The following is a 27272-nucleotide window of genomic DNA, read 5'->3' as shown; positions in this document are numbered from 1 at the left end:
GTATCAGTGGGCCTTAATGGAGAAGATGTCAAAGAGGGATTAGAATCTCGTGGTAGTTCCTCGCTAGAAAATTTTAAAGCAATGTGCTTACTAATGACACCTTTGTTAAGGGTTCATTCTTCATTGATTTGAAGAGGAACCTTGACCTTCTGAAAAAGTGCGGTTATAAGCAACAGAAAGTTCAAAGTACCAGCATTTTTCAGGGCACAACGATGGACCTCTCGAAAGATAATGTTCCCAACATTTATCTTTCATCCCATTATAATCAAGTGAATAAGCAGCAAATGTTCCTTTGAGATTGTAGAGTTATAGGTAGATGGGATGAGATGATTTTTGAGGAAATAATACCAGACCCTATAGTAGAGCTTCAAATTTACCCTATCAATGCCGTAACAATCATTCTTAGAGACCGTCCACTTGGTGCCCTCCACACAGACATCGGTGAGCACGTGATTTAATTTTTCTACTGTCATTATCTTGAGGAAATCTGCATGTTCATCTGGACCATCACACAACTCGTATTATGCATTTATAGACTCGACATCAAATAGTACTGAGGCACCTGTCACATAGATAAAGGCATTTTTAGAAGAAGTAAGATGAGCATAGGATTCATTTACCACTTGAGGGAGACCACCGTCAGGATAGAGACAGAAAATCATCCATCCATGTTACTCCACCACGGATGAAATGGCTTGAGTATAGCCCATAAAAGGGGCATCTTGAAAAAGAAATCCTTTTTCCAAGAACAAAGGCCTTTTGGAAATGTTTTGGTGGTACTTAGTTTTCACTACCTTGCTGAAGAATGTACAGGACTGTCCAGCAGTGGAAGTGGATGGTGCTTGTTGAGCCATGGCAACGAAGATGATCATTATAAGAATGAAAAAGTTAAGACCTTTAAAAGTTTGAGGAGAAATAGAGAGCAAAATAGTAGAGAAATAAAATGAAGGTAATGGTGAAGAGGAAACTGAACCGGCTAGGGTAAAAAAATGAAAGGTCAAGAATCTGTGACGTGGATGATAAGATTAGGCCTTAATCATGGTCTGATAGAAATAAAAGTAAATATTTAAGTGGTAAAAGGTATAATATTGAATAAATTGAGTAAATTAAAAAAAAATTGACTTATAAAATGTGTTGAGTTGAGGCCGAGAAACTTGGGCTGCAACTTACCTGGAAAAAAAGAAAAAATGAAGTTAATGAAATTTATTTATTCAACTGAAATAAAGAGATTAAAAACTAAATAATTAAATAAATCGTGCAAGCGAGACATATTAATTAGTTTGAAAAATCATGGAAGTTTTATCCCGAAGTATAGGGTGCCAAAGTAATGCTTTAATCGTTGGTCATCGACTTTGAAAGAGACCCATTTTGTTTGTCGTTGACATCTACTGCTCCATGAGGGTATACCTGAACAACTTCGAATGGACCTGACAACTGAGACTTTAATCATCCAGGAAACGATTTAAGCCTAGAATTGAAAAGCAAGACTTTTTGTCCAGGAACAAATTGTTGTGGAAAAATTTTACTGTCATGCCATCGTTTGGCATTTCTTTATATATCTTGGCATTTTCATAGGCTTGAGTTCGAAATTTGTCCATCTGATTTAGCTCCAGTAAGTGATTATTTCCAGCAGATTTCAAATCCATATAAAGTTTCTTGATTGCCCAGAATTCGTTGTGTTCCAGTTCAACAGGCAAGTGGCATGGTTTACCATAAACCAGCTGGAAAGGTGACATACCCAATGGTGTTTTAAAAGATGTTCGATATGCCCACAAAGCTTCATCCAGTCTTGCCGACCAATCTTTTTGGTTGGGATTGACTACCTTCTCTAGAATTTGTTTAATCTCTTTATTAGAGATTTCTACTTGTCCATTCATCTAGGGATGATATGCCATGGCAATTTTATGTCACACCCCATATCTATTAAGAGCGTTGGTAACTAACTTGCAATCAAAATAAGATCATTCATCACTAATTAATGCACGAGGGATACCAAACAAGGTAAAAATATTTTTATGAAGAAATTTCAATATTGATTTGGCATCATTTGTGGGTAGAGTAGCAGCTTCATCCCACTTGGAGACGTAATCAATAGCGACCAGTATGTAGATATTACCAAATGGGGTGGAAATGGCCCCATAAAATCAATTCCCCACACATCAAAGAGTTCCACTTCTAAAATATTTTGCAATGGCATTTCATATCTCCTTTGTTGATGATTCCAGCGTCTAGCCATTTGATGATCTCTTTCTTTACCACTTCATTCATGATAGGATTCAATCTCCTGTTTTGCTCAATAGATTTGCCATGGCAATCCTCCAGTATTATCTTGTGCATGCAAATTGTTGGACTGATTCCTTTGATATATGCAATTGACCATCCCAAGACTTTCTTATATTTCCTTAAAACTCTTAATAATTGAGCCTTCTGTTCTAGTTTTAACTTAGTAGAGATAACTACTGGCAATGTGTTGTTATTTCCCAGATACACATACTTCAAGTGCACTGGAAAGGGCTTTAATTCCAACTTAGAAGGATCTTCTATTAATGGTCAAGGAGGTGTAAAAGAACGGTTGGATAGATTTAGTGGTTCAAATTTTCTCCTTGATCCATTTCCAATTTGCTAAACTTCCATCAATTTATCAAGACCTGCAATCACGTCTGCATCAATTAACTCATATACATCTACATCATTTTCTAAATTATTAGAAAAAAAATCTTTAATTTTTTCTTGTACTGTTGTATCAATGATTTCAATAGCATGGAATTATTCATCAGTATCTTCACACTTCACATCAATTAATGTTCTACCCCTGGCTAAAAAAGGTCTTCTAAGTATAATTGCGACCTCTTTATCACCCTCACATTCCAAAATGATAAAATCTGCTGGAAAAATAAATTTGTCAAATCTTACGAGTACGTCTTCAATTTTACCTTCTAGATCTGCATAAGATCTATCAGCTAACTGCAATGTGATAGTTGTGGGACTCGCCTTTCCTATTCCAAGCTCTCCGGAAACAGACATACGCATTAGATTTATGCTTGCACCAAAATCACATAGTGCATTACCTACATACTGATTACCAATACAAGGTGTAGTAAAACTCCCTAGATCCTTTAGTTTTAGTGGCAATTTGTTTCGAAGCATTGTTGTGCACCCTTTAGTGAGAGCAACAGTCTCAAATTCTCTTAACCTTCTTTTCTTTGATAGAATATCTTTCATAAACTTTAGGTAGTTAGACATTTGCTCCAATGCTTCCACCAATGGTATATTAATATGAAATTGTTTCAGGACCTCTAGAAATTTCTTGAATTGAACATCTTACTTAAAGTTTTGAACCTCTAAGTAAAAGGTGGCAGTGGTCTTCCTTCCGTTTGTCTAAATTGTTTTGTCGTGGCATTTATATCAGCAAATACATGTAGCATCTGTTTCAACATTTTGCTAGTAACTCTTTTTTTTGTAGCTTGCCCCCCTACTGCTTTTGGAATCTTTTCAATTGCAAAAGTTACACTTCCTTCTTCAGGAGTGTTGTCATTCACAACTCCTGGTAGCTGAATACCACTTCGAAGTGTAATGGCTTTGCATTGTCCCTTTTCTTGAGATGGAGAACTCTTAATGTGACTCGGTAATGCTCCTTGCTATTTGGAATTCAATGCAGTGGTAATTTGCCCTACTTGGTTTTCCAAAGCTCTTAAAGAAGCAGCCTGGCTCTAAATGATAGCATCATTCTTGGCCATATACTCTTTCAATAAAGCTTCCATAGATGAAGAACTTAAAGCTGAATTTCGCTGATCATTTTGTCATGGCAACGGCTGATTGTACCCAAGTGGTACACTCGCAACATTCTGTCGAATGACATTACTAGTATTTCCCCCAGGATTACTCCAACTGAAATTAGGATGTTGTTTCCACCTCGAATTGTATGTGTTGGAGTATGGGTTGTTGTTGTTGTTGTGAATAAAATTCCCCATGTAATAAACTAAGGTTGGATTTTAGGTGCATTCATCAACGACATGATCTTCTCCATAGCAAACACAGGCTAACTCTATTGTTTCCATTTCCTACACTACATATGCCTTTTTCAGTGTTTTAATCATATTTGCTAAAGATGATACCTAAGCTGTTAGAGATATAATCTTTATTTGTTATTCTTTCCAGAATTTCATAGGCCTCATTGTATAATTTTTCAAGTAAATTCCCATTAGCAGAAGCATCAACAACCATTCTTGTGTGAGCATTCAATCCATTGTAGAACATTTCCATTTGTGTCCAATGCTAGAAACCATGCATCAGGCATTTTCTTAGTAACTCCTTGAATCGCTCCCATGCTTTATATAATGTTTCATCCTCTGATGTCTAAACGATGTAATGTAATTCCTCAACTTAGCATTCATGTTAGGAGAATTATATCTTAGCAGAAACCTCTGACACAACTCATTCCATGATGCCACTGTACCTTATGGTAATGCATTTAACCATGCTCTGACATGATCATTCAATGAGTAAGGGAATAACCTTAGTCGTAAGGCATCCTCAGGAACACCTTGTTGTCTGAATGAATCGCAGACTTCCAAAAAGAGTCATAACTGCAACCTTGGGTCCTCAGTAGGCAATCCACTAAATTACCCCACTGTTTGCAACATTTGAAACATGACTAGCTTCAATTCGAAATGTTGAGCCTAAATATGTGGCCTAATTGTAACAGCTTGTTTCCAGTGAAATCGAAACACTGGTTTTGGGACCACAAATCTGACGAGTAAATTTTTATTATATCATTATTTTAATGTCTATGGGACATTAGTAAGGTCGTATTAATATTTCTTTGAGAAATTTTATTGTTTGCATGATTAATTAAGTGAAAAGGACTAAATCGTAAATAATGTAAAAGTGGACTACTATTGGTTAAAGGTGTAAAATAGCTATGAAACTTTAAAGTGAGAGGACCTAGATGGTAATTAGACCATTACTATAGTTAGGGATATTCATGGCAAGGTTTTGTTATAAATTTTAAATAGTAATAAAGCTAAAATGGTAATTAAAGAATTAAAATGAAAAATTAAGGAAAAGATGAAATAAGGTTATCATCTTTCATGTTCTTCTTCTTCTTGGCTGAATACACCATTGAAAGGGGGAGGAAGCTTTGCTTTGAATTTCACTTGCATCGTATAATTTTTAGGCCTGTTTTTAATGATTTTTATGTTTTTGATGTCGTTTTAACTTAACTTAGCTCGCCCGGGGATCAATTTGTAAAACTATTAAAGATTGAGGGTTATTCCATGAATGTTCTTGAATGATTTTTTATGTTAAATGATAGATTATGAACCTTTGTTGAAAAATAAAAAAGTTTTATTAAGTGATTTTTGATAAATTTTAGAATTGGGTATTAAATTGTTAAGGGTATAAATTATAGGGTTTTATTATGAAAAGGTGATAAATATGAGTAGTTTCAAGGTCCCTTATATGTTTGGTTAACATGGAATTTGATATAAATGATTAGATTTTAAGTTATAAGCTTAATGATTAAATTGTGAAAAGTTAAAATGTTAAGGGAAAAATGGTAATTATACATAAATGTGAAATATGGATTGAATTGAATGTTTGAGATTAAATGAACTACTTAATTGAATATAAGTATTTATTTAGATCAAGAGAAACCTCAACCGGATCTAAATGGAGGAAAGGCGAAAGCTACGAATTAGCTCGATCATATTTCTATGTCCTAGTCGTTAAGGTAAGTTCGTAGTGTTTTAATATGTAAACAAATTTCTATTTGTGCACTTATATTATGATGCTTTAATTATTATATTTTTAGAATATTATTGTTGAATTGCACATACGTGTCCCCGTTTGTACTTTGGTACCCCTGAATTGCACATACGTGCCCCTGTTTGTACTTCGGTACCCCTGAATTACACATGCGTACCCCTCTTTGTACTTTGGTACCCCCTAAATTACACATATGTGTCCCTGTTTGTACTTCGGTACCCCTGGATGCACTTTTGTGCCCTGCTTAGACTCTGGTAACTCTGAATCGAAAAATAAATGAATTGTATTTAATTATTGTTAAATTAAATGATATACTATGTTCTTAATAAGCTCTATAAGCTTATTTGTTCTTGTGGATTGTTTTTTCGATCATCGTTCCTGACATTTTGGATGGATCAAACCATTCGATTCACACTATCCAGCGATTTTGGTAGTTTTTGTATCTCTTAGGGTGTGGCATATATAAACTTATGTAGTTGAATTTTTGGTTGAAATGTATATAGGATGTTTTAAAGTGATGTTTGATCAATATGCAAATAATAACTAAATGTGTTTGTGTTTTGGTGTCACGTATGCATAATAGGTTATAATGCTTGCTTTAGAAAGTAATTTTGGTCACTTTTAGTAATGGATAATAATGGTTTATTAGTATCATTTGATGGTTTGTGTCATTGAGCTACCTTATGTTGTATGTTTAGTAAGTTTTTGGAACTAGGAGTTGATGATTGGTAAGTGGTAAAATATCGATGTTTAGGTAGGTCTTGATGATTGCAATTGAGGTGTCTTAAATGGCATATTGGTTAGTTGATTTAGGACTCTTGAATTGGTATTTGTATGTATGTTTTAATAGGGTTTTGATGCCTTGAATATGTGCACAATTGGCCTAAAGGATCATGCATGAATTGGTATTGGAAATGGCTTGATTTTAGGCAAATTTTAGGTCCACAAGATCTGAGATACGGATGTGTGACTCAGTCATCAAGCCTTTGAGACCAATCTTTTCTATTAGGTCGCACCACATTCTCAAGGATTCCTCTGATCTCACGGTTTACCTGTTCAAATTGCCTATTTGAATATGGATGATAGGCAATGGTAGTTTTGTGTTTCACATCGTACTTGCCAAGCAACCACTTAAGTCATTTGTTTACAAAGTGCGATCCTTCATTGCTAATTATAGCCCTAGGTGTCCTAAACCGTGTAAACACATGCTTATATAGGAATTGCATAACTACCTTAGCTTCATTTGTTGGGTATGCTTCAGCTTCAACCCACTTGGATATGTAGTCGATGGCCACGAGGATATACTTGTTACCATAAGAAGAAGGAAACAGGCCTAGAAAATCGGTGCCCCATAGTCAAATAATTTTACTTCCAAAATGTTTGTCAAAGGCATCTAATTCTTCGTTGATATGCTTTCGGTCTTCTGGTATCTACCACAATTTTTAACATATACATACGCATCCTTGAACACTATAGGCCAAAAGAATTTTGCTTGTAGGATTTTCGCTGCAAAGTGGGAACCACCAAAGTGTCCCCCACTTGGAGATAAATGGCAGTGGTACAAAAGCTCATCAATTTCACTTCATGCTACACACTTCTTAATTATGTTATCTACATATTATTGAAACAAAAACGTATAATAGCAACTATCATGAAGGAATTTCTTCCTTTTTTGGTATGTCATTTCTCAAGGAATTATTCCACATGCTTAATAATTCACATAATTAGCAAACCAATGTATTTCATGAATTCAGTTTACCTCAAAGATATGCTCATCTAGAAAATTATCATTGATAAGAACAAAGGATGAGTTACCTCATTTTTTTTCCAACCTCAACAGATGATCGGCTACTTTCTTTTCAGCACCTTTTTCTGTCTTAGATCTCAAGGTCAAATCCTTGGAATAAGAATATTCATCGAATTAGCCTCGATTTAGCATCTTTCTTTGTGAGTAAGTATTTAATGGCCGCATGATTGGTAAACACTATAACTTTGGTACCTATAAGATATGAACAAAACTTTTCAAAAGCAAAAACTATAGCAAAGAGTTTCTTATTTAGTTACCGTGTAATTGAGTTGGGCTCATGTCAAGGTTCTACTTGCATAGTAGATAAGATATGAAAAGTCTTTTATAAACCTTCAGTAAAATTTTACATGGCCTAAGAAACTCTAAACTCCTTTCACACTAACTAGAGGTGGTAATTTTTCAATCACATCCACATTTACTTTACCAACTTTAACTACTTTTTAGGAAATTTTATGCCTTAAGACAATTCTCTCATTAACCATAAAATGACATTTCTCCCTGTTAATAATAAGATTTGTCTCCTCCCATCTTTTAAGTACCTTAGCCAAATTACTCAAACAAACATCATAATAATTACCAAAAACAAAAAAAATCATCCAAGAAAACATCAACAAAATTTTCTACCATATCAGTAAAAATTGTCATCATGCATCGTTGAAATGTGGCATGTGCATTACATAAATTGAGAGGCATTCGCCTAAAAGAAAATGTACCATGCAAGCAAGTAAAAGTGGTTTTGTGTTGATCTTCTAGGGCTACAAATATTTTGTTATATCCTAGATATCCATCTAAAAAATAGTAATATTCGTTACCTGTTAGTCGATCTAACATCTGATCCATAAAAGGCAGCGGAAAATGGTTCTTTCGAGTTGCTTTGTTCAATTTTCTATAATCAATATAGATTCTCCAACCCGTGAGAGTTCTTGTTAGGATTAATTAATTATGTTCATTCTCGACAATTGTGATTTCACCTTTTTTCGCTACACATTGTACCAGACTTACCCATGAACTATCTGAGATGTGATAGATAATTCCCGCATCTAACCATTTGATCACTTCCTTTTTAACTACCTCTTTCATGATAGGTTTGAATCTTCTTTACCCATCAATCCTAGCTCTTTCGCCCTCCTCTAGGATAATTTTATGCATACAGAAAGAATGGCTTATACCTCGAATATCAGCTATAGTCCAACCGATCACCTTTTTAAATTTCTTTAAAACTTCAATCAGTTGCTCCTCTTGGTTTTCTGTTTATTCTGCTGAAACTATCAAAGGAAAAGTAGAATAGTTGCCTCAATAAATGTATTTAAAATAGGAAGGAAGTACCTAAAGTTCGATTTTGGGTGGTTCCTCGATTGAAATTTTTGGTTGTGTAAATTCCCAAACTTCCAATTCTAGTTGTTCAAGCCGTACTGGTTGAACAAAATCCCTCAAATTGGGTTCCATCAAAGCTATGTTTTCATTACCTTTTTAATCTTCCAATGGCTCAGACCCTAAAGTGTTCTCCAATGGGTCTTTAAAAGTGTTCTCCCATTATATAGAAACTAAGGTTTCTATCTCCTCCGCTACTGAACATTCCTCTATCGGATCAGGAAATTTCATGTCTTTAAGAACATTAAACGTTACCTAATCATCCTGAACTCTCATCGTGTATTCTCCTTCTTGCACATCTATCAATGTTCTTCGCGTGGCTAGGAAAGGTCACCCTAGGATGATCAACACTTCCTTATTTGCTTCAAAATATAAGATAATAAAATCAGCAAGAAGAATAAATTTATTGGCTCTTACCAAAATATCCTCGATCTTTCCTTCGGGGTATGCTAAACATCAAATTGAATTTGATGTTCGCTCCTAAGTTGCACAAAGCTTTACCGCTGTAAGATTCTTTAATATTAAAGGGTATAGTAAAGCTTCCAGGGTCCTTCAGTTTTGGAGGAAGCTTGTTCTATAAGAAAGCATTGCACTCCTTCATTAAAGCAAAAGTCTCATACTCACTAAGTCTTTTCTTCTTTGACAGGATGTCCTTCATGAACTTCACATAATTGGGCATTTTCTCTAAAGCCTCCACCAACGAGATGTTGATGTAAAGTTGCTTTAGAACGTCCAGAAATTTCTTGAATTTCATATCTTATTTCTTCTTATTTGGCTGGAACCTTAGAGGATATGGAGGTGGTAGAACTTTTGGGTTGGACTGGAAAACTTTTCTGAGGAGATAAATCTGCATCTAAAGAAAATGTTAGCTTTTTAGAATTCACTAGTTTAGGTTTTACCTCATCAAAATTTGTAAGTTTTGGCTCAGTTGGTGTAGGATTTTCAACTATTGGTTGACTTCCCTCCTTCCCAATGGGTTCATCTTCAATCACAACCTCCTTGGGTTCCAAAGTCTTACCACTTTGTAAGGTAACTACTTTGCAATGTTCCTTACCAAAATTTTATAGATTTTCTGTATCACTTGGCAAAGCTCCTTGTGGTCAGTTACGAAGCTCCGTAGCTAACTAACCCTTTTGGTTCTCTAACTTTTTCAGTGTTGCTGCTTGGCTTTAGATTAAAGTGTCATTCTTCACCATGTACACCTTCAACAAGTTCTCCAAACTTTTGGATGACTCAGCTTGTTGTGGTTTTAGAGCTTGTTAATTAAACCCTTGGGATTGGTTGGGTTTATGCTGCATGTAAGTGTTGTTCGGTTCATTTCCTTGGTTACTCCAAGAAAATTTTGGATGGTTGCGCCATGAAAGATTGTAGAAGTTGGACTGTGGTTCGTGTCCACTTTTATTTTTTTTTGTTGATTCCTTATCTAATACACCGAATCAGGATTCGATAGACAATTCTTAAAAGAATGAACATCCCCATAATATACGCAGGAAGCAACATCAAACTGACTTGGTGACTAAGTTGCAAAATTATTCAAACCATTAGCAGTAAACTGTTTAAATATTGAAGAAATAAAAAACACCTGAACTGAGAGTGATGTAAGTGCATCCACTTCGTCCACTCCGGCTACTTTTTCTTCTTAAAGTTGCTCGATCTTTTGGCCATTGATAGTTGTTACTAGCAATCCTCTCAATGACCTCGTAAGACTCATTATAAGACTTAGAAAAAATTACACCATTCGCAGAAGCATCTACTGTTAACCTTGTGTGTGCGTTGAGACCGTTATAAAATGTTTCCAACTGAATGCAGTGTGGAATCCCATGAAGAGGGCACTTACGAAGTAATTCTTTGAATCTCTCCCATGCCTCATACAAAGATTCGTCATCCAATTGTTGAAAAGTGGTTATCTCATTTTGCAACTTAGCGTTTTTACTATGTGGGAAATACTTAACCAAAAATCTTTCTGCTAATTCTTACCATGTAGATATTGAACTTGGTGGCAACAAATTAAGCCATGCTCGTGCTCAATCCCACAATGAGTATGGAAACAACTTCAACCTCAATGTGTCTTCAGTCACACCGACTATCTTAAACGAATCACTCACCTCCATGAATAATCGAAGGTGAAGGTGTGGATCTTCCGTGGGCATTCAACTAAATTGGCCCACCATTTGGAGCATTTAAAACATCACTTGTTTCAATTTAAATTGCAGTGCCTCAATCTCCGGTCTCCTAATTCCCAGATTTAATTCATTACAGAGTGGCACAGCGTACTGTCTTATGGCACGATCCCTACCATCAGTAATAAGGATTGGATTTTGCACATGATTGGCTCCATTTCCTTGTCCATCATTTTGATTTCCAAGTTCCATCTCGGCTTGTCTTTGAGCTGATCTTGAGCATCTTATTTGTCTAAATGTCCGCTCGATCTCAAGGTCTATAAGTAATAAATCGATAATTCAATTTATGCTCATAAACACCTAAAAAATAAATCACAAAAAATAAAGAATAAATTAGCAAGATTATAAGTTAGATAAAAATGGAATAAAAACCAATTTATAAAGAATAATTTCACAAAAATGATTAAGGCAATAGTCCTGGCTACAATGCCAAAAACTTGCAACACTTGGTTTATGCAACTGTACACAGTCGTTATCAAGTAATAAGTAAGTAAAAGAGTTATTGTCTTCACAATGACTGTGTATGTTAATCAATATATTGCAAAATTAAAGTCAACAATTTGATGATAAAAACACAATATCTTGAGTGATGGGTGATTAACTAAATTAAATTACCTAGATGCAAGATTGATCCCCTAATACAATTTAAACTAAATGTGAAGTATGAAATGAAATGTATGAATGAATTTAGCAAAAACACAAACTTCAACAATCAATAACATGAATAGGCTAGGATAATTACATCATTCAACTTAGCTTATTTATATCATGCTTAACAATGTTCAAAATTTATTCAATGACAACTCGATCTTTCATAAGTTTAGAAACCAAATTAAGTTCTTTCGGAATCTTTTACTTAGTAAAACATGCATTTTACTGATCATATTAAACTAAAGGTTTCTTAGGATTCATGTGAAGTAATAGGGACGGGTTGGGTTTGAAACAGTTTAATCACATAAACCTAAAAACTATGCAAGATAATAGAGCTCATTAAAGTTATTCTGGACCTTTAATTTAGTCAAGTTAGGATCTAAATTAAGCATGCACATTTCAATTATTATGTCCACTAGACGTCGTCTAGTTAGGATCGTTCAGCTAATTCTAATGTATCCAATCATGTATGAATGAAATACATACTTGATTTTAATTGAAAACATTATCGACTGAGGCACAAACAATATAGAGATGATTTAAACAAAATTCACTAAATAAATGCAATCATCCTAGCTAAACAGAATTAAGCTACCATTTTTTATGACAAGATAATAAAGCACATTGCAGACATAAGTAAAATCAAAATAACAAATTAAAGGAAGAATAAACTCTGTCAAATCAACAGTCTCGTAAACTCTGATTAAAGATGTTTTCCTCTGATCCTTGTGTTGCTCCTTTGCTAATGCCTCCTCAAGGTGGTCAGCCAAGAGATAACCTTATCAAGGTTTTTGGCTAAGAAAGAAAATATGGGATGCTATGCATGGAAATGAATAGAGGAAATGAGAGAATGAACAATGATTAAGAGATGTGAAGAATAAGGGATGTAAGGATGAGGGATGACTGAAATGGGGAATGAGTGGGAGTATTTATACTTGAAGTAGATGGTAGAGTTTACTAAAAATAAGGATTGGAAGCCCTCCATTTTCTCCATTGCTTGGGTGGCCACATTTTGTGGAAGAAGGTGCATGAGGGTTCCTTTATTTGAGCATAGAATCATGCTAAATTTAGGCATGGGTTGGATGGTTTTAAAGGAAATCTTTGTGTGTTGATTTCCAATTATTCTCCATAGTAAGGACCTCCAGTAAATATCCCAAAACAGATTTTTGGGCAGCCAACATGCTTGTGCCGAATTTGGGCTTAACTCTCCCTTGTTGGATAATTTTGTGACCCATTAAATAATCAAACTTGTCTACCATGTATCATCATTTTAACTGGGTCAAAATAACATCTTATTGACCCATTTAGCATGGTTTTATCGTCCAACATAGGAAATAAATAGCTCATGTTCATGCAACTTGATAATAAGGTCTTTATTAAATCAACTTCATGGTCTCACTGCACAATTAAATATAACACATTAATAAATAACATGAAATAATTTAATTTATGCACAAAATTCATGTAATAAAGCACAAATTTGCATATTTTATAAATTCATGTCCATTATCGAGGTTTAAGCAAAATTCACTAAATTAATTAACAAATACTCAGGATTTGTATTATTTTTAAGTAAAAAGGTGGTAAAAGCTACTAGAAGAAACCTATATAAATTGGAATTTACAATTGTGCCCTTGTCTTAAGACATAGACCATCAAAGTTAAACTATAGAAAATTCAATCAAGGGTCTCGAGACATATGGGTCAAGGTCTCGAGATATGGTCCCTTTTTTTGAATACTTCAAACATTGAATCTAAGAATTAGAGAAACAAGGGCGACATGTCTCAAGACATTACCCTACACTTAGCTAGTTTGACCCATGATTTGTAACCTAGCTTTGGTTTTACCATCTTTACCTAGATTTAATATATGAGGATCGTTTAAGTTCATTTTAAGACATAATACATGTTTTATTTTCCTCACTTGCAAATTTTGTTTTAAATTTCCATATTTTTGTATGAACTTGATTTAGTTTTTAGTTATTTCAAAAATGAATGTGACATCTTGCATTTGGATTCGTCGTCTAGGTCGAGTGCATGGTATGTTTGTAATAATAGAGACATAATTTCTTCAATTCCAATCGACCTAGCATATTGTGTCGATTTTTTTGAGTAATATACTTGGAAATACTCATTGATTCCTTATTAACGTTGTTTCAAACACAACTGGTAGATTCCAAAATAATCGTTACTTGGGCATCTTTACCTTTGGCCATGAACCTCCTTTGAGTTTTTAATTCACCCAACTTTTCTATTTTTCAATCAAAAGTGAAGAAGAAAGGAATGAAAAAAATAAAGAAATAAAAGTTGCTAACTCAAAACCAAATCCTGAAAGATTTCATTGCAATTTCATAGAAGTTAATTGATATCTTCTTTTTATAAAGAAAATTGACTTCGATTCATGAATGCTCCATATCACTTCTGCTTCTATTGTAGCGAAAGATTCTTATTTTATGTGGAAAAGGCTCGTATCAATAATTATGATTTTACATATGGACAATTCCTCAATATCTTGTTCATTAGCAACAAAATATTTTCTTTGTGTGGTGGTAAAAAAATGTTGTTTTTGGGGGAGAGATATTATTTCACCTTCACATCATCCCAGGTATCTAACATATTCATATCTAATGATTTTCCACAAAGTGGTGAGGAAAGGTATAACTTGTACAAATCTCCAGTTTGCAATTTGATACAATCCATTAGTTTGTAGAGCTATTTACTCAATGAACCTGATTATTGCAATTGCTTAGGATACCATTTTTTAGTTTAGCTTCTAGAATCTATTTTTTAGTTCAAGGTCCCTCTTTACTAATTGGAATCAAAGAATTAGTAGATCTGCTCCGCTCAAAATGGGAATGGGCTAGGGTTATGAACTTATAATCTATAATTTGATGATCAAGTTGATTCCATGATTATAAGTTGATTCCAGACCACAATAGGGTTATATACATTCTCATTATGAGAAGGGGTCATTCAAGCGTATCTAAATAGATATTATGTTTACATATGGATCCCAACGTCGTTACGTTCCATTTAGGATTAGGAATGGGCTTAATCGAGCCTCCTTTTTTCCATATCTCTCATTATTTGAAATCCTATTCATCTCTTTTCTTTTTTTTTTCTTCTATTGAATCGAGAATTAATAAGTTTGATTGTCCATATAGGGTGTTACAATGATCCAAAAAAATTGTAACTAAAATTAATATAAAATCATATTTATGATACAATTGACTGAAGAGTACTATCATAAAGATTTTTTTCCTTACTTTTATCCATCTAAGCATGAGAACCAAATAGTATAACATTTTGTAGCAAATTCTCAAGCTTACTCTTCAAGGAAGTATATCAAGGGCATACTTTTGTTTTCATTTAATGTAATCCTATAAAATGAGACAATTTTGGAGAGAATAAATGTTAAAAATTTGAGCATGATGAAAAAATAGCTTCATGATTTTAGTAGACCTATCAAGGTTGGTTATTTACTGATTACATTTTGGTTTTTCTTTTAATGTCTATTTTATCATTCATGTTTAAGGTTTGTGAGCCCTTTTAATAATGTTGTTTCTAACCTTTTATTAGGATTTTGAATTGTATGATTAAAGCCTGAGACAAAAGTTTTTATAGTTTGGATAAACTTGAGTTACCATTTAATAACAAAAAATATTTCTATTTCAATTTCCAATAAATATAAATAATTTTCTGTATGAATTTTTTTAATATTATTTTAAATATTGAATCAAAATTTTTCAAAGCCTCAAGACTAAAGATTAAAAAAAAAACACAATACCACGATTTAAACATCAGCAAGTGTCATCCACAACATACTTAGAGAAGAGGTACCACGCTTCGCTTTCCATTAATGGTCAAATTTCCTTGAAATATGCTTAGCCAAATACATTTTTATCAATACTAAACTATATAAATGGCACGAAATCAATCTAACACTCATAATTGAACTTTATTATTTAACTTTCATTTTTTTAGTTAAATAAATTTACCAACCTTTCATAAATTCTTTCCGTCTTTCTTACCTTTTGAAAAGCTTTGTTTGAATAAAAACCAAAATCCTTTGAATAAAAGCCATGGTGGTAGCAATGGTAGCAGCATCCATGGCTTCCGGTTTGAGAGCAAAAGCAATGGCAGAGCTTTGTTGTTATTTGACGGTGGCGCTTTGTGCATTCTTGGTTCCAAGTTTTGCGAAGCTTACAACGATTGAACACCCCGTCAAACCTAATCGCTCCCTTAGCTTTTTGGTCGTTGGAGATTGGGGCAGAAAAGGATTTTACAATCAATCTGAAGTTGCTTTTCAGGTCTAATTCGAATGAATTCCAAAACTATAAATTACTTTTTATATGTTTTTTTTTGGAATTCAAATCTCATGAAAATATTCATTTGATTGAATTGCAGATGGGAAGGATTGGAGAGAAACTAAAAATAGATTTCGTCATCTCAACAGGTGATAATTTCTATGATAATGGTTTAACAAGCGTTTATGATCCAGCTTTTAGAGACTCTTTCACAAACATATATACTGCCAAAGGCTTGCAAAAACCATGGTACAGTGGTAAGTCTCTGATGAAATTTAATTCCCTAAAATTGTTTCATTTTTAAAGGGTTTTTTAATGCTAAAAAAATTATTTGTAGTTTTGGGAAACCATGATTATAGAGGCAATGTTGAGGCACAACTCAACCCTATTCTACGAAGCGTTGACAAACGATGGATTTGTATGAGATCATTTGTCCTTAAAACAGGTAAATTAATTAGTAAAGTAGAACTGATTATTATTCCAACCAGTGCAAAATCGTTTTGGTTAATAAAAATATTGATTTCTTTTTTAATTTTCAGAACTAGTAGATATATTCTTCGTGGATACCACTCCATTTGTGGACAAATACTTTACAGATCCAGAAGACCATACTTACGATTGGAAAGGCGTAGAACCTCGCAAAAATTACCTCTCTAGTCTTATCAAGGTCGTCTTGTATTATTTATTTATCGTATTAGTATTAATTTGTAACGTTGGTATTATATTTTTATAACCTTGTTTTCATTACCATTTTAGGATTTGAAAGCGGAAATGCGAAACTCAACTGCCCTGTGGAAATTTGCTGTTGGCCACCATGCAATTAAAAGTCTTGGCCATCATGGTGACACTGCCCAGCTTATCAAGTTCTTACTTCCAGTACTCAAGGTAATCTTATTTAAATACAAAGTTTTATTCATATATAATGTTTAATTTCATATAAAAAATTTCAGGACAACAATGTTGATGTTTACATGAATGGCCATGACCACTGTTTGGAGCATATTACAAGCATGAACGGGTAAAGTTTTCCTACCAAATTATGCGAACACGTTCACAATGATATTTTAAATAACACAGAAACAGTGCAATAACCCTGAGACAGACAGGGTTTTTGTGATGTCTGTGTTGAGTATGGTTAAAAAGAAAGTATGGTAATGATTGATTGGAGTTTGCAAATGCAGAGCAATGCAATACTTAACGAGTGGAGGAGGGTCAAAAGCATGGAGGGGTGACCTTAAACCCGACGATGACGTTAATCACAGCGCGAAGTTCTTGTACGACGGCCAAGGTTTCATGTCAGTGGAGATGAATGAGAATGAAGCCATGATTTTGTTTTATGATGTTGAAGGCCTGATTTTGCACCAATGGAAGATCTCTAAACAGTTGCGTTCTGCAGTATAGCAAGCTTTCCTTAATCAGGATTTTTTTTGTTTTTGAGTAAATCTGTTGGAGATATTTATTAGATTTGTCAATTTTATCTCCGGTTATTATATATTTAATTTGTACAGAGATGAAGTGTGAATATGTAACTAAATTATTTGCCCACATGAAAAAGTTTTGACAGAAAAAAAAAAGTAGATTTTTTTAAAAATTATTTTCATGTGATTTATATGGAACCCTTCTTATTTTAATCGACTTTTTTACCTAAATAAAGGACAACTTAAGAAGTTGCCTCCTTTAATGATGTAAAAGGGAAGTGGAACCCAAATCACTGGTAAATGGAATAACTTCAAGTCCATAACCTCCATTTGGTTAAAAGCCTTAGAGTCAGTTTAAAATTGTTTCTCAACAGCAGTTTGAGATAAAAAAAATATATATTTTTAACATAAAAGTATTCTTAGATAAGATGTTCTGTAAAAATATGTTTTTGGCAAAAAACTCAAACATAAAATTTTAGCTTTTGTTCAAAAGTGTTTTTTTTTTCCAAAAACACTTTTGAAGACAAAAAAACACTTTTGAGAAACAGTGCTCAACTAAGCCTTAGAGGCGGAAAAAACCAAATAATCTAAACAGATCTTTGATTTTTTTTACTTTCAACCAAACGATCTTTTCCGCTATTCTCGTATCACGAACTGCTTCGAGTGTGGGTTCGAACCAGTTGAATCAAAACACAGAACTATAAAAAGTTTTCTCTTATCTTTGAAGTGAAAACGAAAATTCTCTCTTCTTTATTAGATACCGGTAGAATTGTTATTCTGTAAAAATATATTTAATAGTTGAGAATAAATTCTTTCTATTTTTCGGCAGAGTAAAAATCTCCCAAAGTTCTATAAATAGCACTACCAGTGTCATCTATTTTTAGGGAGAGAAGGTAGAACCCTTGTTGAATTATAGATATTTATTTCAAGTAGAAAAATAACTTCCTAGTCCAAGTAGGAGAGAGAGAAGGGCTAATAGGGTGTGTTCCCCCTCATATGTATTATGATGGAGATTCAGGTCTCTCATTGTATTGGTCCTAATTAAATGTGTTTTCTGAACTTTTAATCTAGCACTTTATAATTTAATCCAATTCAATACATATTTTTTCTATTTTTTAAAATAAAAATTAATTTTTCAATTAAATAATTTTCTTATCCCAATTTTACCCCCAGTAAAATTATGATGATTTTGTCCCTAGCAAAAATTTCAAGAAAATATATTCAATATTTTATAACTCAACTTGTTCACTATGACCTAATGATTTATTTTCATTTTCAGGCTTTAAAACTGCTCAAAAACATAAACTCATTCCTCCGATTTTTTCTAAGTAATCCATATATATTTTCCAATGGATCATTTATCATTTTCATTTCAATTTTCGTTTTCGAGAAACCCACATTCATTTCTAAAATTATTCCATTTTCTTTATTTCAGAGAAAACCATAATCATTTTTCTGAATGTTTCTCATTTCTCTATTTCTATTCATTATGTTCATTTTGATTCAATATGCAATTCATTTCTGGTTTCAACAAGTTAACGGAGGGATCGATTGGATATATGTAATTAGGGCTCAAATGATTTATAATTAAGTTTCGTCTTTTTGTCTATTAATTATAAACTCATTTAGTCACGAAGTCATTCCACTATAATATCGTGACTGAGCTCTCCTGATACGACCCCACCCCGGACATGTCGTTGGTTTAGCTCACCTAATTTTAATTCAGCTCACATGAGCTTAATTTAGCTCGTTTGAGCTCGGTTTAATTTTTTTTCAGCTCATTAATTTTATTTGCTGGAATAAATTATTTGAGTTAGTTAAATTATTAATTCAGCTCGATAATTGTTAGTGTTTAATTTGTTTAAATCTGGACAAAATTAATTATTTATATTAAATGTCTACATGCATGTTTTAATATGTTTTAGTTATTACATAGCATAAATGTGTCTATCTCATTACATCTAATTAATGTGTCTTATTGTTGATTTAATATGCCTAAATTCAGCCGAATTTATGAGCAGGTTTATTGTCTAAGTTGCAGCTGAATTTAATTTGTCTTAACTTGATTAATTGGTTGAATTTAATTGCTACAGGTACATGCATGAAACAGCATTAATGGAGCTGATGATTCCTCTTTTCCGTATGATTATTCGTGGAGCTCAATGGACAATGAGCTTAATTAAAACTCCAGCTGCTATGTTGAGCTTCTCCAAGTGGCTATTCGAAGAATTCAATTGACAAGGCTATTCAAATGGAGTCCATTCAGCTAGTGGCTGATCAATTTCGTCCTTTCACACTTAGAGGCTATTGGAGTTCATCCATTCACATTATTTGGGCTGTTCATGCTCCAAAAATCCCATTAAAATGCTGTTGCACGTTAAGCTCCTCAAGGCAGGACTAAAGGAGCTCATTTAAGCACTTAGCTAAACATAGACATGGCCAATCAGCTCCCAATGTCTTTCAATTAATTTTGGCACCTCCTGGGCATCTAGAAGCTGTCATTAGACGTCCTCAAGAAAGCCAATTAGTTCCCATGCATCCCAATTAATTCCAGCTGCATTTAGACACTCTAGAAGCTGTCCAAAGACGTTTTCATTGCTGGAGAAGTTTCCTGGAATTTTCTTGAATTTTTTGGAAATTTCAGCTCATTAAAAGCTGAAATTAGATGACTATTCGGCTAGACCTTGTTTTGGCTATAAATAGTTGTTTATTTTCATTGTAAAAGGACTTTTGAACCTTTGATTAATGTTTATACATTTTGTGAGTTTTTCAACTCTCTTATTTCGTTTTAGACTCAAGTAGACTTATCTAGCTTGCTAGTGGCGTCTTCCTTGTTTCTTCGAACTTATCACTCAATCCCAAGTGTGGCATTCAACCATTTGATACCTCTGGTTCCTAACTCTTATAGTTAGCAGGTCAAGGTCCTTTCCACCACATTTAAGTGTTTTTATAAGAATCGGGTTGGTACTCCATTTTAGTACTGGTTCCTTCTTGACCTTAAAGTCATTCGAGCCATTCGCAAATCCATCTTCAAATAACTTTTAGCCTCTTCACTTAACCGAATCCATTACATACCTTACTTAGCCATCTTGAACCTATTTTGGAAACTAAATACCACACTTAGCCGAATTTAACCCATTTATTTTAAATCGAGCGATACTTCTCATTTTAACAATCGGGCACATTAACGACTCGACTCACATCACCAAGGCAGATCACATCATCTCCCTAATGACATACCATTACAAAAGCAACTATTTAGGTCATAAGTGTGTTATGCTCATAGTATATCCTTGATCTCTTTAGGATAATATTTGTTCTCCTAGTATGATCCTATTTTATATCATAGTAATCATTACATCTTTCTTCATAAAAAGTCAATCACTAACAAATAGTGATCAAGTCATCCATAACAAAGACAAACGACTCGTGGCCAGGTTTACTTTTCATAAACCTTGTAATGCTTATGAGAGGATATCATTTACCCATGTCTCGGGATATGAATTCCACTGTTGTGAATGGTGCTACATACTAAAGAAGTTGTACACCCTACGCACCAAATTTTGGTTCCTTATCTATTTAAACTCACTCCTTTACTTACATCAAAGTGTACAAGTCACGCATACATAGTCCGTCATCCACTCAGGATTTAGGTATGTCACACTATAAAAATTGCAAGCGAGTAGATCCATAAACAGATTCAAAATCTATTCCACTTGGGTCCAGTCAGTCACATTTATGTCTCTATCTTCTGGGAGTCATCCGCTCCGATGCCCAAGACAAGCCATCTCCCTAATTGGACTTGATAGACGACATATTATTCTTTCAGTCGGTTTTCTCATTTTTGATTAGAAAAATTACATGTTTAGGTTCTTATACTAATATAAGTTGTCTTTATGTATTAGGATCTAACCACGTAATACCGCTTCGTATCAATTAAACATTAGACAACCAATAAGTAACATTTGCATCCATTTTGTTTTGCGTGCAAAAACCATATGAGGACAATATAAAAAGTATTAATGTAATTTATGAATAATTTTATTAACCAATCTGTTCAAAAAAAATTACAAGTGTGCTTAGACGAAAATACTACACTTAAGGCACTAGATCCAACAATAAGAACTAATATGAACATGAACAAAAAGGACAAGCTCTACATACGTTGATCTATAGGTTCTTTTGCTCTAGAGGCTTGTATAGTACCTTTGAAATGAATTTGGTTCATGTCAAATTTTATTTCAAAACCTAATTTTTGTCTTATCTCTATTTTCTCATTTATCTTACTTCTATATCTCGATTAGCATAGGGACAGTTGCTTCCAGTATGATGATTTTTTGTAATTTAATACATCAAATTAGGCTCTATAATAACTCGTGAAACTTATTCTCAAGCAATTTAAGTGTATTTTTTATGCTTTTGTTTATTTTTAGCTTTCACCATTAATAAATGATTTTTGCTAAGTTTTATCCCTTTTGAGACCCAAATTGGTAAAACAGTGCCATGGGGAACCTAACGTCATGATTGAGTTGTGTAGGAAAACAAAAATGGCCTGACCTCGAGGAAAACATAATTTAGAGTGGGTGTCGCTGCACTGATGCCATGGATTTCGTGACACTGATGATGCAAAACTTCAAGGGAAAATCAACATGGAGCTTACTATTGAAAGAGTTGTGACACTGAGGGAATGATTTCACAACACCAAGCAAAAATCGTGACACCGAGCCTCCAAGGTCGTTATGTCGCAACATCAACCAAAGGATGTCACGACACAAAGAACCCTTAGAGCCTCACTTGTGTTACTGTCTAGGGTGTTGCGACACTGAGGCCTAGGTGTTGCAACATTACTGTTGGACAGGGAGAAAAATTGTTGCAGGGGTAGTATTTTTTGTCCAACATCAACCCAAGTCAAAACACAAATTTTAGGGGTATTTTTTTTGTCTAAAATTTGGATTAAAAGCAATTTTAGCTGATAACTTTAAAGGAGCCACCTTTTCTTTCATCTTTTAAGCTTAGTAGTAACTTCTTCTTCATTTTTTTAGGATTTAGTTGGTAATTTAGCTACTTTTTCCTATAAGTCTTGTATTACTTGCACTTTGGTACTCGCACTTTACTTTGTATCTTCATTTTCATCCAAATCCTTTAATATATTTCAGTTTCATTTTCTTTTCAAAGTATAAAAAATATAAACTATAACGCCCCAAATTTCAGTCCTAGAAGTATTGGGCTTTGAGCTTGGAAGCGGATAGGAGACTGCTCTTAGATATTTTAGCTGTGTAAGTGAATAACAAAAAAGTATGTCTGCTTTAGTGGTTAAGGGTCTTGAGAAGTATTAGAGAACTCTTGGGTTCAAACCTGGGCTGTAGCAAAAATTTTGGTTTTAGGTGAATAAAACCCTGGGAGTAAGTAAGTAGGCTTTAAGACTAAAATGTGGTAAAAGGTGACACAAAGAGAGTGGGTGGTCTAGTGGCAAGGTGGCATTATAGACGGTAAGAGGTCTGAGGTTCAAGTCTTGGGATGAGCAAGGAAGGTTTTATTTTGCGGTTATGATGCCCAGTGGTTGTGTTGTAGTGGGATTCTGCTCAGGTGGTTGTGGAATTGGTCTTGGGGGAGTGATTCATGGGATAAGGATTTGGAGGAGTTTGAAAGTGTTTCAAATTAGGGGTGTTGAGAGATTTGGGGAGTGGAATTAGGGGTGTAGTAGTAGTTGGCTGAAAGTGGGTTTCCCATGGTGCAAATTCAGTCATATGACTTTTATTCTTGTGCCGAAAGAGGTTGTGCATTTTTGCTCTCCATTTCAAAAACGTTTACCTCTTGTTGTGATGTTTTTCTCCCTCTTGTGTATTGTGTGTTTTGGTAGCCGAGTACCATTAGTGTCCATTCGGGTAATTGGGTTTTTGTTCCTCAAAATCGTTCTTTGCTGGATCAACTTCCTTTCTCTCCTTCATTGGTACTTTGCCTTTACTTATTTTTGGTTTTGGGTAGCCGAACGTTTCCTCACTTGTTAGCCAAATATTGTTTGTTCCATCAACCCTCTTCCTTGTCCTTGATTATCGATTCTCTTCTATTCTCCCTCTCTCTCAAGCCGTGGTGGATGACCATCTCATCTGTCACTCGACTCTAACTTCTTTTCCCTGTCACTCAAATAGTTTTCGTTGGCAGAATATCGATTGGTAGGTCCCTACGTCTCTACTCTTTTGGCTTTTCTCTTCTATTTTCCTTAGATGTCGATTCTTATCTTGTTTTTGTTACCTTTGTTATGGTGTTCTTTCGGGTTTAAGGAATTCATGAGGAGTGGAGGAGTTCTCTAACGCTGTAAAAACGATTGGACCCTTCTCTTTCGTTCTTGACCGAAGGTAATATTGCTCGCAGTGAATGATCTGAACTGGAATATGTTGTCGTGGGTTGGTATTGGCCGAATATGTTTTTCCCTTGTTTGGGGTTTGCTTTTTCTTTAGGCTAATAACCATAGATTCAACCCATATGTATAAGCAATCTTGATTACTAAAATTCACTTTATATGCAGATAACTACCAAGGAAGGTTGAGATCCTTTTGTTAAGCAATTGATAAACACCTTGTTTAATGGTGCTCGTGGGCTATTCGCAAGAGTTCGTATTTAGGTGTGTGTATTGTATGCGGTATTCGATGATCGGCTAAAAAGCTGAAAGAGTGTGTGTGTGTATCTGTACACTGTAAAACATTACTGTCGTAAAGTCGAAAAGCCAAAAATACGGTGATTAAGGCCACATGAGCGTGCGAACGCTCGTGTGGTGAATTTAGCCCACGAATATGGGCGTTAGACTGTTGAGGCCACCACGACCGTTCTCATGCTTTTGGGCCGTTATGAGCCTCGTTGGGCTGAGATGGGTCGTGTGGGCCTAATGGGCTCGTGGGCCCCACACGGATAAAATCCACGTTAAGTGGCAAATACTAGACCGGGCTATAACATTCGCATAGCCGTGACTAAATTTGGGCTAAATGGGCCACACGAGCATGTGGGACCACTTGGGCAGAATATGGGCCTATTTCCACCGTTATGACCATTTAGGTTATCTGTGTCGCTCGAGGCGACTGTAGACCTTCGAAAAAGTTGTTAAATGATCATAATACCCCTGTATGGTAAAATCACCGTAATATCCCTATAGGTTACAATAACCGTAATGCCCCTGTAGGGTAAAATGACAGTAATACCCCTTGTAGGGAAAAATGATCGTAATACCCCTGTAAGAAAAAATGATCGTAATACCCCTGTAGGGTAAAATTACCGTAATAACCCTGTAAGGTAAAATGATCATAATGCCCCTGTAGGGTAAAATGACCGTAATGCCCCTATAGGATAAAATAACCGTAATGCCCCTGAAGGATAAAATGACCGTAATACCCTCAAGGTTATATGATTGATTTGTCTGTGGTTAAATGACTGATATGTTTGTGTTTGGTATGACTGATTTGTCTGTGATTTAAACGACAGATTCTGAGCATGACATTCTGCATACACGACATACTGCATAGGGTTGGGATACTGTTATGCAGGAAGTACTGTACTGGTGGCTCTACCACAATCACTGTTACTGGTGGCTTGGCCACATATACTATTACCTATAGTTTTGCTGCGATATTGTTGCTGGCAACTTTACTGCGATGCTACTGATGGCTTTGTGCCAATCATATTATCGTTACTGATGGCTTTGTGTTTATCATATTACCGTTACTGATGGCTTTATGCCAATCATATTACCGTTACTGATCATTTTGTGCCAATCATATTACCGTTACTGATGGTTGTGTGCCGGTCATATCACTGCTACTAATGGCTTTGTGCTAATCATATTACTGTACTTATGGCTTGTAGTCATTCCGTTTATAGATTATAGCTATCCTGTTTACGGTGCTTAGCCATTCTGACTACTGGCAGCTATGCTGTGATATTGGTGTGAGGGATGGGTGGGTTGACTCTGTCCCCACATGGTGTGTTAGGTTCGTACGGATGGAGTGATGGCTGGATTGGGATGGGTTTGCATACTTGCACCATACTGATACTGTATCAAGCTTAGGCCCATAGTGTTTTTGTTTTGGGCTAAGGCCCACATTGTACTGTTACTGTCAAAGGGCTCAGGCCTAGACTGATTTTGTTTCTTTAATAAGGGGATTACACACTGAGTTTTCATAAACTCACCCTGTTTTTAACCTTTCAGGTAATCCCCAGCATTACAAAATTCGGAGCTGTGAGGGACTCAGAGAGGGCCATACAACTGCACAAGTTTTATTCTGTTTTGCTCATTTACTTAAGCAATTTGGTTTTGATTCGGGCTGTAATAAGGCTTCTTTTAATTTCTAGTCTTTAATTTGGGATTTGATGTGATTGTGATTCATATCTGCTAGAAGTAGAACACAATTTCCAAAACAATAACTGTTTTCAAAACACTACGCTTTCACAACTTAATCATTAAACATCACATTTTCATAAATCGGTTACTTTTAAATTAAGCTTCCGCAACAATAAGGTTTTGAAGATAATAACTTTTTATTAAACCTCGATTGAAAATAAAAAAATGCAAACTGAGGTTTTGTACAAGTTTTAAATGGCAAGCAAATTGAAATTTTAAGAAGGGTTTTTAATGAAAACACGGTTTTCGAAAAACACTTCAATGTGACACGCCAGATTCAGGCCTAACTTCTAGGCTGGGTTTGGGGTGTTTCATAAACTTTATTTGTATTTTTACCTCCATTGTTGTTGTCATTATCTTCTTCATTATTGGACGAGCACTTATTAAGTAGCTTTCATAATGGGATGTAATTGGGGAGAGCTTAGTCACGATACTATAGTGGAATGACTTCATAACTAAATAAGTTTATAATCAATAGGCGCAAAGATAGATTTTAATTATAAATTATTTGAGCCCTCATTATATATATTAAATCAGTCACTTTGCTAACTCGTTGAAACTAGAAATGAATTGCATGGAGAATCAAATGAACAAAAATGAATGGAAATGATGAAATTAAAGAAATGTGTTGCATTCACAAATAAATGCATTTTCTCACTAAGTATAGAAATTACTTGAGAATTAATTTAAGGTTTTCAAATTATTATTTAATTAATTATAATTAAATAATTAAATTTTAAAATTAAATTAAATCAATTAGTCATTATGAATCTGTTGAATATGAAAATTAAATATATTTCCTCATAAATTTTTTATAGTAAAGTTACCTTGAACTTGATGGAATTAGAAGGGTTGAGAAAATTTTTAATTTGGAAATTAATTTGATTAATTTGATTAATTAAATTAAATAAACCATATTAATTTTGGGAAACAAAAAAACAAATATTGGGTTGGATTAAATTATAAAGTGCTAGGTCAAAGTCCAAGAAGCGCATATAATTGGACTCAATACAAGAAAGACCTAAACCCCCTCATATTACATGAGAGGGGCAGCAACCCTAGTGTTATTATCTAGGGTGTGCCTCCCACCCTTACTCTACTTAGAGTAAGGATGTGTTTTCTATTAAATAAATATTATTTGTGTAATTCTTATTCAACCATGACTCTCCTATCTCTCCCTATAAATATATGGCATTGGTAGAGGTATCTATACAAGTTCTCATATATTGTTATTCTGCCAGAAAGTAGTGGGAATTTATTTTCTTCAAATAAATTCTAGTTTTTGGGAATTACAATTTCTACCAATTTCTATAAAGAGAATTACTTTCCTATTGAAAGTAATAAAATGGTTTCTTGTTTTGTATTTGATTCATGTTGCTCGAGC

The 27272-nt window shown here is 34.3% G+C and overlaps 3 protein-coding genes and 2 non-coding genes across 5 annotated transcripts; 3 read left to right on the top strand and 2 right to left on the bottom strand.

The window, feature by feature from the left end:
• Positions 1 to 1332: 1332 nt before the first annotated feature.
• LOC105766979 (uncharacterized) lies at positions 1333 to 1877 on the bottom strand. The gene is made up of 2 exons (XM_012586515.1): positions 1527 to 1877; positions 1333 to 1440 (listed from the first exon to the last, which is right to left on the bottom strand). The coding sequence occupies exons 1-2, from the start codon at positions 1875 to 1877 to the stop codon at positions 1333 to 1335; spliced, it is 459 nt and encodes a 152-aa protein (XP_012441969.1).
• Positions 1878 to 2766: 889 nt separating this feature from the next.
• LOC128041037 (uncharacterized) lies at positions 2767 to 3243 on the bottom strand. The gene has a single exon (XM_052630334.1). It carries the CDS (start codon positions 3241 to 3243, stop codon positions 2767 to 2769), a length of 477 nt encoding a protein of 158 aa, XP_052486294.1.
• A 1036-nt stretch (positions 3244 to 4279) lies between these two features.
• Positions 4280 to 4385, top strand: LOC128041437 (small nucleolar RNA R71). Its single transcript, XR_008196459.1, has one exon. It is a non-coding gene; the product is annotated as a small nucleolar RNA R71 (small nucleolar RNA).
• Positions 4386 to 10759: 6374 nt separating this feature from the next.
• LOC128041538 (small nucleolar RNA R71) lies at positions 10760 to 10865 on the top strand. The gene has a single exon (XR_008196547.1). It is a non-coding gene; the product is annotated as a small nucleolar RNA R71 (small nucleolar RNA).
• A 4870-nt stretch (positions 10866 to 15735) lies between these two features.
• Positions 15736 to 17712, top strand: LOC105765956 (purple acid phosphatase 4). Its single transcript, XM_012585246.1, has 7 exons — positions 15736 to 16084; positions 16182 to 16338; positions 16419 to 16526; positions 16621 to 16748; positions 16838 to 16966; positions 17032 to 17099; positions 17263 to 17712. The coding sequence occupies exons 1-7, from the start codon at positions 15857 to 15859 to the stop codon at positions 17480 to 17482; spliced, it is 1038 nt and encodes a 345-aa protein (XP_012440700.1). The 5' UTR covers positions 15736 to 15856; the 3' UTR covers positions 17483 to 17712.
• Positions 17713 to 27272: the final 9560 nt, after the last annotated feature.

Source organism: Gossypium raimondii, chromosome 5 (genome assembly GCF_025698545.1).
Source record: "Gossypium raimondii isolate GPD5lz chromosome 5, ASM2569854v1, whole genome shotgun sequence".
Lineage (NCBI taxonomy): Eukaryota > Viridiplantae > Streptophyta > Magnoliopsida > Malvales > Malvaceae > Gossypium > Gossypium raimondii.
The sequence above is the reverse complement of the archived record's forward strand: the minus strand, read 5'-3'. Positions and strand labels throughout refer to the sequence as shown.